Here is a 16,991-nt window from a genome sequence, read left to right as displayed (position 1 = left end):
CGTTGGTACTGTCGTAAATATCGATTTATTTGCGGCAGTTGAGTTACAACATCCGGTTGTCAGTAAAGAAAGTCCACAACATTTGCTTGCTTTGGAAGGTTAGTTCACCCGAGTGTGCCGAGCTGCTAGTGAAGTAGTTGTTTGACTTTATCTCAGGTTTGGGTTGTCCGAAATTCACGAGAATATAACATATAACATGCACTATTCGTTTGCTAGATACTGGCTTTTACGACCGAATGGGCTAGTATCAAACCAATTTGTTTATGTTTCACTTTCATCACTTGGCTAACCTACTGCTAGCACATACTGAGTGACATAAAGTTTTCCACAGAGATACAAACACAGCCTTCTGGTGTAACATTTTAGGAATCATCTGAAGAATTATTAAGAGTGTTGTACATTTGCCCATTGCATGCAATGCAATGCAATGCGTTGCACCTTTTTGAAACTAAGCTATCTTCATGCATGCAACTATGAGACGATAACAGAAGAACATCTAACGTTATCATCGAGATTTCTCCGACTCCCATGATATAGGTATGACTTATTATTATAATACGACTAAATTCTGTAAAGTCTTAAGCTTACAATTAAGGTGTTATTGTAGTATAATGTATGTTTGTCGCTCTTATAATAGAGTAATGACATTCTTGCGTTGAAATTACGTTTAGTTAATGTATAACGACAACACTCCCATCTTAAAACAGTGTGTGTGGGTTGAACTTTGTAAACTTAGAGAATGAGAGTGCTTTGTATTCGCAACTTTGTGTACACTTTCTCGTGTAGCTTGATCCTCTCTGGAGATGTCAAACGCGACACAGGGCCCCAGCGCGTGCTCACAGGAGACCGCCTAGCGCGCGTGGGCACCTCGTCATGTGCCACCGATACCAGAAGCATAATCTTATCCAGTTTTTACAAGATCACTTGAATATACGGTAAGTACTGCGATTATGATATTTTCTTTTTGTTCAAAGGTGCTGACTAATGACTCTGAGATACCTGGTTGACCATAATTTTAAATTCTGCATTCTGTGCATTCTGTGTTCTGCAAGCGCAGTAGCCTATGTAAGAGGAAGCCCTTTGTAAAAAGCCTTGCTCAGGCTTCAAACGTTGGAATTCAAGAGTTTCCCTTCAAAGCTTGCTTCTGGCACAAGTTATGCTTTTGTACAGCTCAGAAGGGTCTTTAAATGTTGTGCCCATTCCAACCACAAGCAAGAGCCGCTTATTAAGACAGCCAAAACGAAACCTTTCAAATCCAAGTCATGGTTGCTCCGTACAGACTAAAGAAAACATAAACATTAATGTAGCCTACCATCCGTGTTACTACTGTAAATGTAAGACTAAGGACATTTGAACTATTGCATACAAGATACAACCACTTACAACCAGATTTTTGAGTTGATGGTCAGGGGAAACCTGGTTTCTTTATTTGGCAAGGCTGTTGATCTCATAGCTGGGTCATCATACACATTGTAGAGCAGTGTGTCTGAAAACTAGCACACGCCAGCTCATCTCCTGAACTCATTTCCCAGCAGCACTCTGCACTGGATACCTGAGGGACCAGCTGATTGGCTGCAGGGGGCTGAGCGGGAGCGTCTGATTGGCTGGAGAAGCTGAGGGGTCCCCCAGGCTTCTTCTGGAACTAGTAAGTGTCGCAAGAACCTTCTTCAGTGAACCCCTCTTTATCCACTTGAAGAGAGCAGTTGGGAAAGAGCATCATAGAACAAAGCACAGTTACTGCAGAAGAAATAGTCTGCTTCCTGTAAATCTAGAAGCATCTTTGTGCTTTTGTTGTTGTTGTTTAGCCTACTTTCTTCATCTGTTTGGGGTACTGAGTCATGATGGGTAGTATCAGATCATCACAGAGAATTCCACACAAAACACTCTTCTGATAGACAGAAAACACACACACACACACACACACACACACACACACACACATATATATATACACACACACACACACACACACACACACACACACACACACACACACACACACACACACATATATATACACACACTGTTGTCATCCTGACACACCGCTAACACACGTTTGTGTCATCTCATAAAACTTCCTTATTCCTGTAATAGGCAGGGCTGCATGCTCCTGGATCAGAATGCTAGTGCTATATTAGAGGGTGCTTTACTGTTCTCTGTGTTGGTCCAAAATGCCTGGAATGCCACATGAATATGTCTGCCCCCACATTCCCAGGCTCACATCCACTCACACGCCCTTGCGTTGCTTGGTATTTCACCAATGTCAATTCCAGTCTCTTATTTTTAAAGATCTGAAAAGGCCAGAACAATCTACAAATTATGGGATCCTTAGCTAAAATAATATATGGCAGTCACTCAGCAACCTGCGCAAGTTCATGGTCGATCTGTTTTTTGCCCTAAAGGGGAGAGGAGGGTAAAAGCTGCTGTGTCAGCCTCGGTCTAAATGGGTCTTTACTTTTAGAGACGCTAATCAAACGAATTTGTCCACAAACTGTTTGCGTAAACCTAGGGTAATCTTGTGGAGTGACCTGTAAAATAAGGCATTCCCCACCAGTGCTTTGTAGTGCTGCCACCCTCTGGCTGTAGGGCTAACTGCAGCAGGTTATTATTACCGCAGTCATGGACAGTTGTGTGTGTGTGTGTGAGTGTGTGTGTGTGTGTGTGGTTGTGTTGGTGTGTGATGAATAATTCTGGCTGGTATAATGTAGGCCCCCAAATCCCTCTCTCACACACCCCTCTCTCCCTGAACCCCACCCCCTTTTCCTCTCCTTTCTCTCTCACACACACACACACACACACACATACCCAAACTCATGCTCTCTCTTTCTTTCTCTCTCCCTCGCTTGCTTCCTCTCCCCAAAGAATGTAAAGACGGCAGTGTCCCAGTTAATTTTCCCACCAGGCGGGCAAAACTCAACTCAGTCACGCAAGCCAGAATGGAGCAAAGCGCTGGACGGCTCTCTAGCAGCACTGGGTTAAAAATCTGCAGTTCTCTATAGGAAGCGCCATCACTGGGGATGATGCTTAACTGTGTTTTGGTTGTTTAGAGCATAGCACTGGGTTAAAATGTACATAATAGACAGACTGGGAAACATGGTTGAGTGATTTATTGTTTAAAATGAATCCACCATAGGAGAAGAGATGATGGATGATGGATGATGGAGATGCTAATTATTTGTTGTGTTGTTGGGTTGTTAAGGACATCAGCGGCTTGCTCTGCTGACCTGAATCGGACGAAAGAGTGCAGAGGCACTGAATGACAGATGTTGACTTTTGAAGCTAATTGGATTAATGAACGTCCTCTTTTCATTTCATTAAAATCAACCAGGCCTTATTAACCCTGTTGTTTTTTATTATGCTAAAGGAAATAACTGAATAGCAGATAGTTTAAAATAATGGAACTACACACACACACACACACACAAAATAGAGAAATATAGTAAATATATACTTGGTTAAAATATAAAACATAGAAAATACACACATTTGACCTACATGGGGAAACAACTAAAATATTAATTTGGTGACACTTTTATATCTGTTTTTGCTGCCTCTCTCTCTCTCTCTCTCTCTCTCTCTCTCTCTCTCTCTCTCTCTCTCAGTTGTTTTGAAAATGTGGTGTTATGAGGGATCAGTACCCCCACTGGTTAACACCGTTTCTGTTGAAGATGATTTATTTTATATTGTTTTAATACTTGTAAATGAAGTGATGTGGAATATTTTGTATTGATGGCCTCTCTCTCTCTCTCTCTCTCTCTCTCTCTCCCCCCCCCCCCCCCCCCCCGTGTGTGTGCCCGTGTGCTCCCCTGTCCCTGGTTCCTCCTGACTTGGCCTCTCTGTTTCTCAGGTGGTGATGGAGAAGATGACGCGTGTGAGTACGGCGCTGGGCAGTGCCGCTGTCGGGGGAAAGACCATGTTCTGCCACCTGGACGCTCCTGCCAACGCCATCAGCGTGTGCCGAGATGCAGGACAGGTTCGTGTGTGTCCCTCCTGCTCTGAAACACACACACACACACCCCGCGCACACACACACACCCATCATGCACCCTTTCACAATTAGATTCTTAAAAGTCCAACTCTTAAACTTTTATGAGGCTGGTATTTTAACAACAGAGAACAGACAGTGGAGATGGTGAAATGAACATTTGGGTCTCGGGGAGTGGGGGGGAGGGGTTACCTCATTCCCCCTTTAGTCTCTCAGGCTTTCTACTCTCACACACAAATTAGACAGTAGACCTGATGGACTAGATATATGTGAAGCACTGTTTATCACTTGCATTCAGTTTTGTCTGTGCTTTAGCTGGTGGTGCACTGCAATCCATACACATAGATGCTTCATTTACAAGTGACCAGATCAGTCATTTGTTTACCTTAGTAATTTCCATAGTTATGCCGATATTTCTCTCTCTCTCTGTGTGTGTCTCTCTCTCTCTCTCTCTCTCTCTCTCTCTCTCTCTCTCTCTCTCTCTCTCTCTCTCTGTCTATCTGTCCCACTAGTTGCTATACTTCTACTTGATGGTCTTATATCATAAATGTAAAGTATTTCAGTGTAAGATGTAACGTGTCATGAGCGGAATGTCCCAATAAAAGGATGTTAGAAGTCACAGTCTCCTCCATCTCTCCCTCCATCTCTCTATCTCTCTCCATCTCTCCCTCCATCTCTCTCCATCCCTCCCTCCATCCCTCGCTCCATCCCTCCCTCCATCCCTCTCTCTCAGGTGGTGGTGGCGGGGCGCAACATCTTCAAGATCTACGCGCTGGAGGAGGAGGGCTTCACCGAGCGGCTCAACCTGCGCGTGGGCCGCAAGCCCTCGCTCAACTTCAGCTGCGCCGACGTCATGTGGCACCAGATGGACGAGAACCTGCTGGCCACGGCCGCCACCAACGGCGCGGTGGTCACCTGGAACCTGGGCCGGCCCTGCCGCAACAAGCAGGAGCAGCTCTTCACCGAGCACAAGCGCACCGTCAACAAGGTGTGCTTCCACCCCACCGAGGTGCACATGCTGCTCTCCGGCTCGCAGGACGGATTCATGAAGTGCTTCGACCTGCGCAAGAAGGAGTCCGTCAGCACCTTCTCAGGTGGGTGGAGAGAGAGCGTACACACGCACACACCCCCACACTGCGAGAGACACATACCGTCCTTGTGCACCTTTTAAGGTGAGTGGTGAGAGAGTGTACACATACACACACACACACACACACACACACACATATATATACACACACGGAAACGCACACACACACACACACAGTCCTGCACCTTCTAAGGTGAGTAGTGAGAGTGTTCCATACATACACACTCCATAGAAAAACGTTCAGACACACATTTGGTCGCTCACTCGTGAGATTGCTTCATGAGGCGCTTTGACCTGCGCAAGGAGGAGTCCATCAACACCTTCTCAGGTGGGTGGGTAGAGTGTTTACAAACACATACACACACACACACACACACACAGACATACAAACCCAGACCCGCGAGACGGCATCATGTAGTGCTTCAACTTGTGCTAGTAGGAGTCTGTCAGATCATGAGATTAATTGGGACTATACACACACACACACACACACACACACACACACACACACACACACACACACACACACACACACACACACACACACACACAGGGGTCTATTACCACCCTCTCAGGTGGTCAAGAGCTTTGTATAGACAGACAAACACATACACACACACACACTACACCAGACATGTCTGTTAGCACCTCCCAGGTGGGCTGTGAGTGTGTGTGTGTGTGTGTGTGGGAAGGAAAGCTAAATTGTGAAATGTCCTGACCTTTTCTGAGCTGGCCAGAAGTTGACCTATCGGGAGTTGTTCAGCACACCAAATAAATAGCAATAAATGCTCATAAAAGCCATCTACGTGAGCTTCCTCACCAGCCAGGTAAAACTCTCTCATTGAGACACATTTGTGTACAAATTTAGATTGTTTGTGTGTGTGTGTGTGTGTGTGTGTGTGTGTGTGTGTGTGTGTGTGTGTGTGTGTGTGTGTGTGTGTGTGTGTGTGTGTGTGTGTGTGTGTGTGTGTGTGTGTGTGTGTGTGTGTGTGTGTGTGTGTGTGTGTGTGTGTGTGTGTGTGTGTGTGTGTGTGTGTGTGTGTGTGTGTGTGTGTCTGTATGTGTGTGTTTGTGTGTTTTAGGTCAGTCGGAGAGTGTGCGTGACGTTCAGTTCAGCATGAAGGACTACTTCACGTTTGCGGCGTCCTTTGAGAACGGTAACGTACAGCTGTGGGACATCCGCCGGCCCGACCGCTACGAGCGCATGTTCACCGCCCACACTGGCCCTGTGTTTTGCTGTGACTGGCACCCGGATGACAGGTAGGAGTGTGTGTGTGTGTGTGTGTGTTTGTGTGTGTGTGTGTTTGTGTGTGTGTGTGTGTGTGTGTGTGTGTGTGTGTGTGTGTGTGTGTGTGTGTGTGTGTGTGTGTGTGTGTGTGTGTGTGTGTGTGTGTGTGTGTGTGTGTGTGTGTGTGTGTGTGTGTGTGTGTGTGTGTGTGTGTTTGTGTTTGAGTGTATGTGCTACATGTTCACCACTGACAACAGCCCCATCTATTGTGACTGACATTCAGATGACTGGTAGGGGATGGGGGGGTGTGTGTGAGTGTGTTTGTGAATATGTGTGTGTGTCCCGATGCTAGGAGTGGTTCTCTTACGGTCTCTCTCTTTCTCTTCTCTCGTCTCCTCTCCTCTCTCTCTCACTCACTCACTCACTCACTCTCTCTAACTCTCGCTCTCTATTTCTCTCCCTCTCCCTCTCTCACCCTCCCTCATTCCTCTCTCTCTCTCTCTCTCTCTCTCTCTCTCTCTCTCCTTCTCTCTCTCCCTCTCCCTCTCTCTCTGTAGGGGCTGGCTGGCGACGGGCGGGCGGGACAAGATGGTGAAGGTGTGGGACATGACCACCAACCGGGCCAAGGAGGTGTACTGCGTGCAGACCATCGCCTCGGTGGCGCGGGTCAAGTGGCGGCCCGAGCGGAAGTACCACCTGGCCACCTGCTCCATGATGGTGGACCACAACATCTACGTGTGGGACGTGCGCCGGCCCTACATCCCCTTCGCCACCTTCGAGGAGCACAAGGACGTCACCACAGGCATCGTCTGGAGGCACCAGCACGACCCACAGGCAAGATACACACACACACACACACTCACACACACTCAGATACACACACACACATAATCACATACACACATATTCACACACACACATACATACACATAATCACATACACACATACTCACACACACTCACACATACATACATAATCACATACACACACATACATACTTTACACATAATCACATACACACATACTCACACACACACACACACACACACACACACACACACACACACACACACACACACATGCCAGTAAGTAAACCTCACTCCCCAACATTTTAAGAGACAGGGTAATGACAGGCGCTAGCACCCAAGGGTTAGCTTCCATTGCTTTCTCCACGCTGTCTTCCCACATCCGAGGTTGCTGATTTAAATTCAGTGTGAGACTATGCAGTCACACACACACACACACACACACACACACCGTGGCCACACATATACTGTAAGTCGCTTTGGACAAAAGTGTCTGTCAAATACCGTACCATAAACATAAACATAAGCTTGACTTGGGCAGGCTGCTGCAGATGCCAGAGCACGTCCCTTAACAATCTCTCTCATATTGCAGTTTATTTTCTGCTCTCTGGGTTTGAGGAGGTGTTTCATTATTTTGGAGCTTTGTGGAAGAGCGGCATGTCCCTCAGGAAAAGCACATTATTACAGATGGAGACTCAAGCCTTCCTCGCTCACCTTCTCGCTTCGCTTATTCCGAACACAACAGCATGTTTCCCACCTGTATGAAATGCTCTTTTTCTCTTACACTCAGACACACACACACTACACACAACACACACTCACTCTCTCTCACTTACATATCTGCATATATACATTCACCCCCCCACTCTCTCTCACACACACACAGACACAGTCACACACACACAATGTCATTTGCCACTCTAACATGTGGTATTTGCATAATGCATGCACACTTGTCACCCATGCATTGTCCTTGTCCTGTTTTGAATCTCCTTCAAGGACATCATGCTCCATCAACATCCTTTCAAGAGTTCTATATACATATCCATTCACAGACACAGCCTTCCTCACATATATAAACATACACACACCTAGACACAAAAGCCCCCATTCAAGTACCTATTGTATATCATACAATGGTTATGTATAGTCAGGAACACAATTATTCATACGCCTGGCAAATATTGATTTAATGTTGATTTTCTCTTTACCAATAATATGTTTTGACCATTGGAAGCGTTTTTGTTTTATTTTTTTACATTTTTGTGAAAAATGGCATACATGTCCAAAATTGTTCATAGCCTTTTTAAATAATAAATGGCATCTTTATTTGCCATCACAGCTCTCAAAATGGTTCTTATAATACCTACCAAGCCTCTCCATGTCTCCACAAAAATTGCAGACCGCACCTTTTTAGCAGCAATCCTGGTTTTGAGGCAGGAACAATTCTTTGCCATCACTCTGGCCTTGTGCTCATTTTTTATGGATTGAGGTCTCGAATCTGTCTGGGTCACTCTAAAATGTTGATATTGTTTCTTGTTCACCATTTTTTTCCCCCACTTTTCCTGGATGTTTCAGATCACCGTCTTGCTTAAAGGTCCAATGCTGCCTATGATCCCAAGTTTCCCTGCCCAGTGCCTGAGGTTTTCCTTCAGAATCTTGACGGAGTCCTTTTTTTAATATCATGATGCCATTTAGTTTAACAATGTTGCCCCATCGCCTGAAAAACATCCAAAATTATACAGTTCTGTGTTCCGGAGGTTGAAATGTTCACCCCATTCCAAAATGGACCACTTGGTCATCATGGATGCTGATCATGGATTACCATTCTCCAAACATGCGCAACTCAGCTTAACCTTTATAAGGGCATACCTCGACAAAGAATTTAACTTTTGCTGGATTTTTTTCCCCCTGGGGACATGGCGTGAGATTGAAAAGCAATCCCAGTGACGCCATGTCCATTTCAAGTGTTGAAGGTGAGAAAGTTATTATTTTGGGGTGTTTTTTCCAACCAGTGGGACCTGGTGACCTCAAAGTGAATGGTAACACCAAAACAAGGGGCTACCTTAAGATTCTGGAGGAAAAGATCAGGCAGTCTGCCGACTCGTGCCGAGAGATCTGCCCCAATAGGCGGCATTGGACCAGTAAACCACACAATGATCCAAACACACAGCCAAACAAGGCAAGAAATGGTTAACAGAGAACAACATCGACATCGTGCCCAACGGGAAGGGCATTTATGACAGTTGTGTAAATAAGAATATTCCACAACTGTAGGGGGAGGCCAGTAGCAAGAAAATAAATGAAACAGCTTTGGATGCCTTTTTAATGTCCTCCATGACTGATCCTGTTGTGAGGGGAGCACCCTGTACCACACACACACACACACACACACCTACATTTAACTTGTGTGTTTGCGTTCAATGCTACAGGTCCTATTGTCCGGCTCCAAGGACAGCACACTGTACCAGCACGCGTTCAAGGACGCCAGCCGGCCCGTGGACCGCGCCAACCCCGAGGGCCTGTGCTTCGGCCTGCTGGGCGACCTGGCCTTCGCCGCCAAGGAGAGCCTGATGTCCGGCGAGGCCGGCCGCAAGCCGGGCTACCCGGGCGGAGACCGCCGCTACCCCATCTTCTTCTTCAAGAAGCCGGACGTCACCGAGCAGTTCGCCCAGGTGTCCAGCCTGCTGAGCGTGTTCGAGACGCCCGCAGGAGGAGGAGGAGGCGGCGTCGGGGGAGGGGCCGGGGCGGGGAGCCGCATGGATTGGTTCGTGGAGACGGCGCGGCTCTACCTGCTCAGCGGGAAGCCCTTCACAGAGTTGTGCGACCACAACGCCAAGGTGGCCAAGCAGCTCAACCGCCCACAGGTGTGTGTGTGTGTGTCAAAGTGTCCAGATTAAAAGTGTTCATTTTGGCCTGTCGTTTCTGTGTGTTTGTGTTTTCCGATCATTTATGCAGATTTGTAACTGTGTGTGTGTGTGTGTGTGTGTGTGTGTGTGTGTAGGTGTCCACGACATGGACCATGCTAAGGATCATGTTTTCAGAGCCAGCCAACCTCGGCAGCTCAACTAATCACAACATTGGCAAACTGGGAACCTTGCCCCTCCTCAATAGGTACGGCCCTCCTCCTATTCATACGAACACAGTGCCTCAACACAGAGCCGTGTGTTGCTAGTGTTTCTGTCTTGGCAAAGCTCTAATGTTATAAATATAGAAGTTCTATTGGCCTCTGCAGCAGCAATGAACGTGGCTGTGGCGTTAAGGAATGTTTTTGGAAGTTTCCGGTGTTTGTGAGCCACTGATGATGATGTGTTGGTCATGGCGTCAGTTTCAGTATGAAGGAGTTGAGCTCAGGCCTGAACGAGCGGAACAAGGAGAGCAGACAAGACAACATCCACAACCTGGAAATCAACGTCAACAACAATGATGGTAACGACACGCACACGCACATGCGCACACACACACACACACACACACACACACACACACACACACACACAGAGACAACATAGAAGACACCTTGTGTTAGCTCTTACTCTCATGTCAGCCTTATGTTTTTCTTACTTTTGTCCTTTTCTTCTCTGACTCTCCTTATTCATTGCGTTCTCTTTGTTCTCTCTTCTCTGTATGTCTCTGTTTCTCTCTCTCTCTCTCTCTCTCTCTCCATCTGTCCATCAGTGGACAATGAGGAGACCGAGGGCAGCGAGGGTCAGGCTGAGTACGTGTTTGGAGACGCAGAGCTGGACGATGATGACCTTTACTCTATGGAGCATGACAACCAGACAGGTGAGTCCTGTATCTAGTGTTTATATGCACATACTGTATATCACGTGTGTGTGTGTGTGTGTGTGCGTGCATTTATGACACATCTTGGGTGTATGGATGAATAACATTGTGTGTGTGTGTGGGCACATTTCTGGGAGGAATGGATGTTTGTGACAGTGAGCGTGTTTACATGCACACTAAAAAGGTTTTGTAGTTATCTGGATTTCATGTGCTCATTTAAACAGAATAAACTAATATTCATTATTAGTTTACTGCTGTTATCGGTCTAAAAATCTGTTTAACACCTAGATTTCTGTTAATATTCTGATTTCTTCGAGACATATGTATGAGAATGAATACAGCGCGCGACCGGAATTGTCACTTTGTAGTGTAGTCCTCAAAACTATTGACTGACTCATGTAAACCTGTTTTGGTTTTGGTTATCGGATTTCTGAAATGCATGTAAAAAACGTGTGTGTGTGTGTGTGTGTGTGTGTGTGTGTGTGTCCATATTCATACATATTTGTGACATTGTGTGTGTAAATGCAAATCTTTGACGTTTGGTGTGTGTGTGTCCATCCGTGCCTCCCCCCCCCACAGAGGAGCCCGAGTACACGCTCCCGCAGGAGGCCTTCCCGCTGCGGCACGAGATCATGGAGCAGCCGGCGGCGCCCGAGCTCCTGGAGAAGGCCGAGTCGCCGCACGTGAGCGGCAGCGAGGCGGAGAGCAGCGCGGGGGGCGGCGGCGGGGGCGGGGCCGGCGCGTGCCTCACGCCCTCCGAGTCGGTCAGCCTCATCTCCGTCTCGCAGCTGCTCTTCCCGCCGCACCTGCCGCCCGCCTTCTTCGGCCCCGTCGTCAAGGAGATGCTGGCCCACTACGCCGAGCAGGGCGACGTGCAGATGGCCGTGTCCGTGCTCATCGTCCTCGGCGACCGCATCCGCAAGGAGATCGACGACCTCACGCAGGTGCGCCGTGTGGGCCTTTTTTTTTGTGCTGTTCGTACTGCCTCAGATGATGTGTGTTTTACAGGTGTGCGTCTGTGCTTTTGAAATGATTGACTTTGTAGTGTAGTATTATGTGTGTGTGTGTGTGTGTGTGGGTGCGCTTCTGTGCTTTTGAAAAGACGGTGTTTGTAGTGTGTGTGTGTGTGTGTGTGTATTTATTTGTAGTTCTGGTGTTGAATGAAAACATTGCCTAATCTATGCTCTTTGTAGATCATCTGCAGTATGTTCCACTGTGTATTGCTGCCTCTTTGTGTGTGTGTGTGTGTGTGTGTGTGTGTGTGTGTGTGTGTGTGTGTGTGTGTGTGTGTGTGTGTGTGTGTGTGTGTGTGTGTGTGTGTGTGTGTGTGTGTGTGTGTGTGTGTGTGTGTGTGTGTGTGTGTGTGTGTGTGTGTGTGTGTGTGTGTGTGTGTGTGTGTGTGTGTGTATTTATTTGTAGTTCTGGTGTTGAATGAAAACATTGCCTAATCTATGCTCTTTGTAGATCATCTGCAGTATGTTCCACTGTGTATTGCTGTGTGTGTGTGTGTGTGTGTGTGTGTGTGTGTGTGTGTGTGCCATGTGTGAGTGTCTGCTCCATGGTCACTAGACCTTAATCTTTGATCTGCTGCACTAAAACCTAATTGTGTGTGTGTGGCACAGGAGCACTGGTACATGTCCTATATAGACCTGCTGCAGCGCTTTGAGCTGTGGAACGTGTCCAACGAGGTGATCAAACTGAGCACGTGCGCAGCCATCGGCTGCCTCAACCAGACCTCCACCACGCTGCACATCAACTGCAGCAACTGCAAGCGGCCAATGAACAACCGCGGCTGGATCTGCGACAGGTACAGTAACTGCGACAGCAGAGCGTTCGATCTCAAATGTAGAGCGACATGCATGGTCGAAACAGAGAAATTGCTTCCCAAGGCGATCACTATGCTATTTCGTTGTAAATGTAAATCCATTTTCTGGTCTTACTCAAAACTTCTCTGATTTGCGTTATTTAATGTTAAAATAGACCTTACGTTGTTCCAACACCAGCTTTAAGTGTAAGTGCACCCTTTTTCAAGCTGTGAATAAAATAATGAAAATGAATGAATGAATGAATGAATGAATGAATGAATGTATGAATGAATGAATGAATAAATAATAGATAAACACATAAATAGTTATAAATGAACTGCATAATGAAACATCACTGTTGGTGTTAATAGTGACAAAATCCAGTTTTATGAATATCAGCATTTGATGGGTTGAAAGTGGCTCAATACGCCATCTGCTGTTTAAAATGATGCTGAATCTTGCAGGACTGATTCAAGGCCACTGCTGACATCATGACTTATTTCCGTCACGGTATTCATAGACTCTGGGTCTAGTAAAGCCCAGTTCCAATGCAGTGACTTGGCAGATGAAGAGGATGTCTGTAGCCTGTAGTAATGGGACCTCTCACATCTGCCTCTGCTTGTCTCTCTCTCTTCTCCTCCTCCCTGCCTGTAGGTGTCGCCAGTGTGCGAGCGTGTGTGCGGTGTGCCACCACGTGGTGCGGGGCCTGTTCGTGTGGTGCCAGGGCTGTGGGCACGGCGGCCACCTGGAGCATATGAGGAGCTGGCTAAGGGATAACACACACTGCCCCACGGGCTGCGGACACCTGTGTGAATACACCTAACACGCACAAACACAAAAGCGCACGCACACACACACACACAGAGACACACAGACACGCAAATAAGCGTGTGAGCTCAGTTTGAAAGCATGTGTCAGTGTATGGTCAGGGGTGTGAAGTTGGTTTACCATGATGCTGCTGTTGCTGTTTTTTTGGGAATAACCGCTGCTATTCTTACAGGACAATAAAGGATGAACACACTCTGCATGTGCACACACACACACACACACACACACACACTCTGCACACAAATGACACCATCACACAATACGAAACGGATACCAACACACATACTTCAGCATAAAACACACACACACACACGTTATTCCAGCATACATTACAAGCTACACACACTTGCCAAACACAATCTCTTCCGAAGCCAATCACCTCAAGAAGAAAGGGACTAGCTCTTTTTTTATATTTGGACTGGTATGTGTTTTTACATGCCCACTCTCAGACGGCTGTTTGCCTGAGACATGTGAAGTTGTTTGTATGTATGTAAATATGTGATCCTGTTGAGAATAATGAAGACGATGTGTAATAAATTTCTCCTTTTGCTGCCCTTTGTCTTCACGTGGAGCAAGTTCACTATCTGACAAAGTACTGTATCTTTTTTTACATTCAATCTCTTTTAAAGGTGCTATGTGGCAGTGGCAGTTTTTTTTCCTTCCTTTTTTAATTTTATAAACATCCAAAAATGACAACCAAAATGTGAGGAAGGAACAAGTTTTGACATTGTCAAAAACGTCTAAGCTCTGTTGTGGAGATACCCATTGAAATGAGCTTGTAAACCAACTAGTGCCAGGACGGCTCTCTTGTCATAACGCCTCTTGTTCGTGTGACCGCTGTATTACGTACAATGCAAGTCAATGCAAGAGTGCCATGTGGCTGTGTTCAAGTCAATTAAAAGCTTACAGAATTCCACACAGCTCCTCAAATAAATACGTAAATAAATAAGTTTCAGATCTTTCATATCCCCATTCTTCACACTGAATCTACCCTGTTGGCTTTGGATACACCAGACCAGAAAACCCAGCAGGCTCATGTGTGTGAATACTTTGGAAAAGGTGAGTGCTTGTCAGCAAATGGAAGGTGTGTCTAATACAGTATGAGTAAGTGTTTTCGAGAAAATGAGCAGGAAGAGTGAGTGTGTATCTTTGTGTGTCTGTGTTTGTACACTCTGACTGCTGACTTGATGGTTGGATACATCCCACACAAGCTTCTTCCAAACGCATGTGGGCAGTCGGGGGAACTCATTTTCACACATCTGGGGGGCGCAGACAGGAAATGGACACTTAAGTCTTTATGGCCTTTGCTCATTAGACCTCCACTAAAGCACTCGGTGCTGTGGAGCTGACATGTCCATAATGAAATGGCCAGCGGAGAGAGCCTGCGTACTGCTCTCTGGGGCCTGCTATGGCATGGGGCTCAGCTCCTCGGCCACAGACGGTTGGATGCCAGCATTTATTAAATCTATAAATCATTTGGAGCACTTCATTCGAAAGGGTTCTAAAAGGGACTGTAATTATATCATTTTTCTCCTATAATTACTTAAACAAGTAAGAAGCTGAAACATTTACAAGATTTAGACGGTCCCACTATCGGTTTTGACAGATAAACAAACAATAAGGGAGGTGATGGTAACTGGTTTCATCATAGAGAACTTCACAAATGTATAACCACAAATATGTACACTACACATCCATATGACTGTAGCTTTTGAAAATGACAGCGCTTCCCTCCTGTCTTCAGCTGTCAGATTGTAGATCCATCTATAAACCCATTCATTTTGATCCCTAAGAGAGTTCTGGCTTTGCCCTTCAGCCATACTTCTATGTTAAGTAGGGTTCAGACCAAAGATTCATGATGAGACGAGCTGCAACGTTCTAAAACCTTGTGACTGCAACTTAACATGTTGAATGCTTTGCGACGGCTTGCAAATTATGTGCAACATTTAATTCACACCGCTGCAACTCTGTCTCATCGTGTCGGAAATCTTTGGTGTGAATTGGGCCTTGTAACACTATATAAATACAAGCTTCATCCAGCTGTAACAGAGAATGGCAATTCTGGTCAAGGAGGAGTGGATCACTCTTGTTAACTATTAGTTCTAATGTTTTAATTTTTCTACTATTCTGTGATTCCTTGCTCCATATTCTGGAGCCGGACGCACTGTTGTACATGAATATGTCACATTTAAAAACACATTTAGGTCCAAAACAATTTACATTATAATATATTATGAGTCATTAACAAAAACAATTCATGAGTTAGCGTCAACTGATTCTCAGAGATTGGATTTCACTCAGCAGAATTGATGTACAGTCTTTCTCTGTGTGTGAGTGTGTGTGTGTGAGTGTGTGTGTGTGTGTGTGTGTGTGTGTGTGTCTCCGTTTCCACTCTGTATTTGTGACTGTTAGTGTTCACATCTGTTCGTCCAAGCCTCAAATTCCCTCTGGTGAGGAGCTCCTTTGGTCCCGCATCCTCTATGTGATGGCTCACTGTGATTGGTCCTCTCTGCATGTCCAGAACGCCGTCCTCACTGTGATTGGTCCATCTCGTGTTACAGATGCACAGGTATGAAAGCCCTCTAACTGTTTGTCACTGGCTGCCTTCCTACTCTCCTTCCTGATGGTTCTCTCATTCCCTCCTTCCTTTTCTCTCTCCTCCAGGTTGCACTCTCACTCCATCTCTTGTGTGTAGGGTGGTAGGGTCAACGTCAGTCAGTAGATCTGTACAGTGGATCTGCTCCTGCATAAAGAGGCGAAAGAGAGTGGTGTTGCACAACCCGCACTGCTTGCTTTTCAATGAAGGTTTACTAATGTGAGGATCTTTTTTTTTTATGTTTTTAATGTGTAGTTATATTATGTGATTCTGGATGTGTACTCTGTGACTATATGAAATACACAGTGTGTGTGTGTGTGTTATGTCTTTATCTGTGTTTGTGAGTGTGTGTTACTCAGTGTGTACCTTTGAATGCTAGGACTCCTCCAAATTCCCAGGTCTTTCCGTACAGAGACGCCCAAGGCTCTGCGACAATGCCTGTAGCTTGAGGGCTACAACACACACACACATACACATTATTTACATCCTCTGTGATAATCACACCTCTTCCCATCTCAAAAAGGTGTCACTGTCTTGCATACATTCACACCATGGGCCCTGATCTAAATGGTGGGCAAAGTCTAACTAAAGCTATCACACAAGAACTTTGCCATTTAAATGATTGCCCAGTTGCTTACAAGTATCTCCTTCACTAGCAAGCACATTTGTGGTCTCCACTATATCTAAGGAGAGCGGGCGCTTTGCCTTTAAGTTTAAAGCCCCCTCGGACTGGAACAACCTGCCGAGTTCTCTCAGATCTATTACATCTTTCCAAAGTTTCAAGTCATCTCTTTTTATTTATTTGCAAACAGCATGCTCATGTTACAGTTAATTTTGTTGTTGTTTTTGTTTTTGTTTTTGTTGTT

The 16,991-nt window shown here is 45.9% G+C and overlaps 2 protein-coding genes across 3 annotated transcripts in view; one reads left to right on the top strand and one right to left on the bottom strand.

Moving 5' to 3' along the window:
• The first annotated feature begins 92 nt into the window (after window positions 1–92).
• On the top strand, window positions 93–14,083 carry wdr24 (WD repeat domain 24). 2 transcript variants are annotated; one of them, XM_062526037.1, is made up of 14 exons: window positions 93–537; window positions 787–935; window positions 1,536–1,645; window positions 3,848–3,973; window positions 4,719–5,079; window positions 6,158–6,335; window positions 6,861–7,137; window positions 9,543–9,977; window positions 10,115–10,224; window positions 10,439–10,539; window positions 10,789–10,896; window positions 11,476–11,840; window positions 12,519–12,703; window positions 13,356–14,083. In XM_062526037.1, the coding sequence occupies exons 4-14, from the start codon at window positions 3,854–3,856 to the stop codon at window positions 13,522–13,524; spliced, it is 2,409 nt and encodes an 802-aa protein (XP_062382021.1). In that variant the 5' UTR covers window positions 93–537; window positions 787–935; window positions 1,536–1,645; window positions 3,848–3,853; the 3' UTR covers window positions 13,525–14,083. The 2 variants fall into 2 exon arrangements, with proteins under 2 accessions (XP_062382021.1, XP_062382022.1); XM_062526038.1 differs by having other exon boundaries at window positions 1,533–1,645.
• Window positions 14,084–15,623: 1,540 nt separating this feature from the next.
• anks3 (ankyrin repeat and sterile alpha motif domain containing 3) overlaps window positions 15,624–16,991 on the bottom strand; it is a 9,888-nt gene continuing 8,520 nt past the window's right edge. The window contains exons 15-16 of the mRNA XM_062526036.1: window positions 16,492–16,577; window positions 15,624–16,272 (exon numbers count right to left, since the gene is read on the bottom strand). Coding sequence (XP_062382020.1) covers window positions 16,501–16,577 — 77 coding nt within the window. The 3' untranslated portion in view covers window positions 15,624–16,272; window positions 16,492–16,500. The remainder of the gene's footprint in view (window positions 16,273–16,491; window positions 16,578–16,991) is intronic.

The sequence above is a fragment of the Sardina pilchardus genome, chromosome 22 (assembly GCF_963854185.1).
Source record: "Sardina pilchardus chromosome 22, fSarPil1.1, whole genome shotgun sequence".
Taxonomy (NCBI): Eukaryota; Metazoa; Chordata; class Actinopteri; order Clupeiformes; family Clupeidae; genus Sardina; species Sardina pilchardus.
Note: the sequence above shows the minus strand (reverse complement) of the source record. Positions and strands in the feature narration are given on the sequence as shown.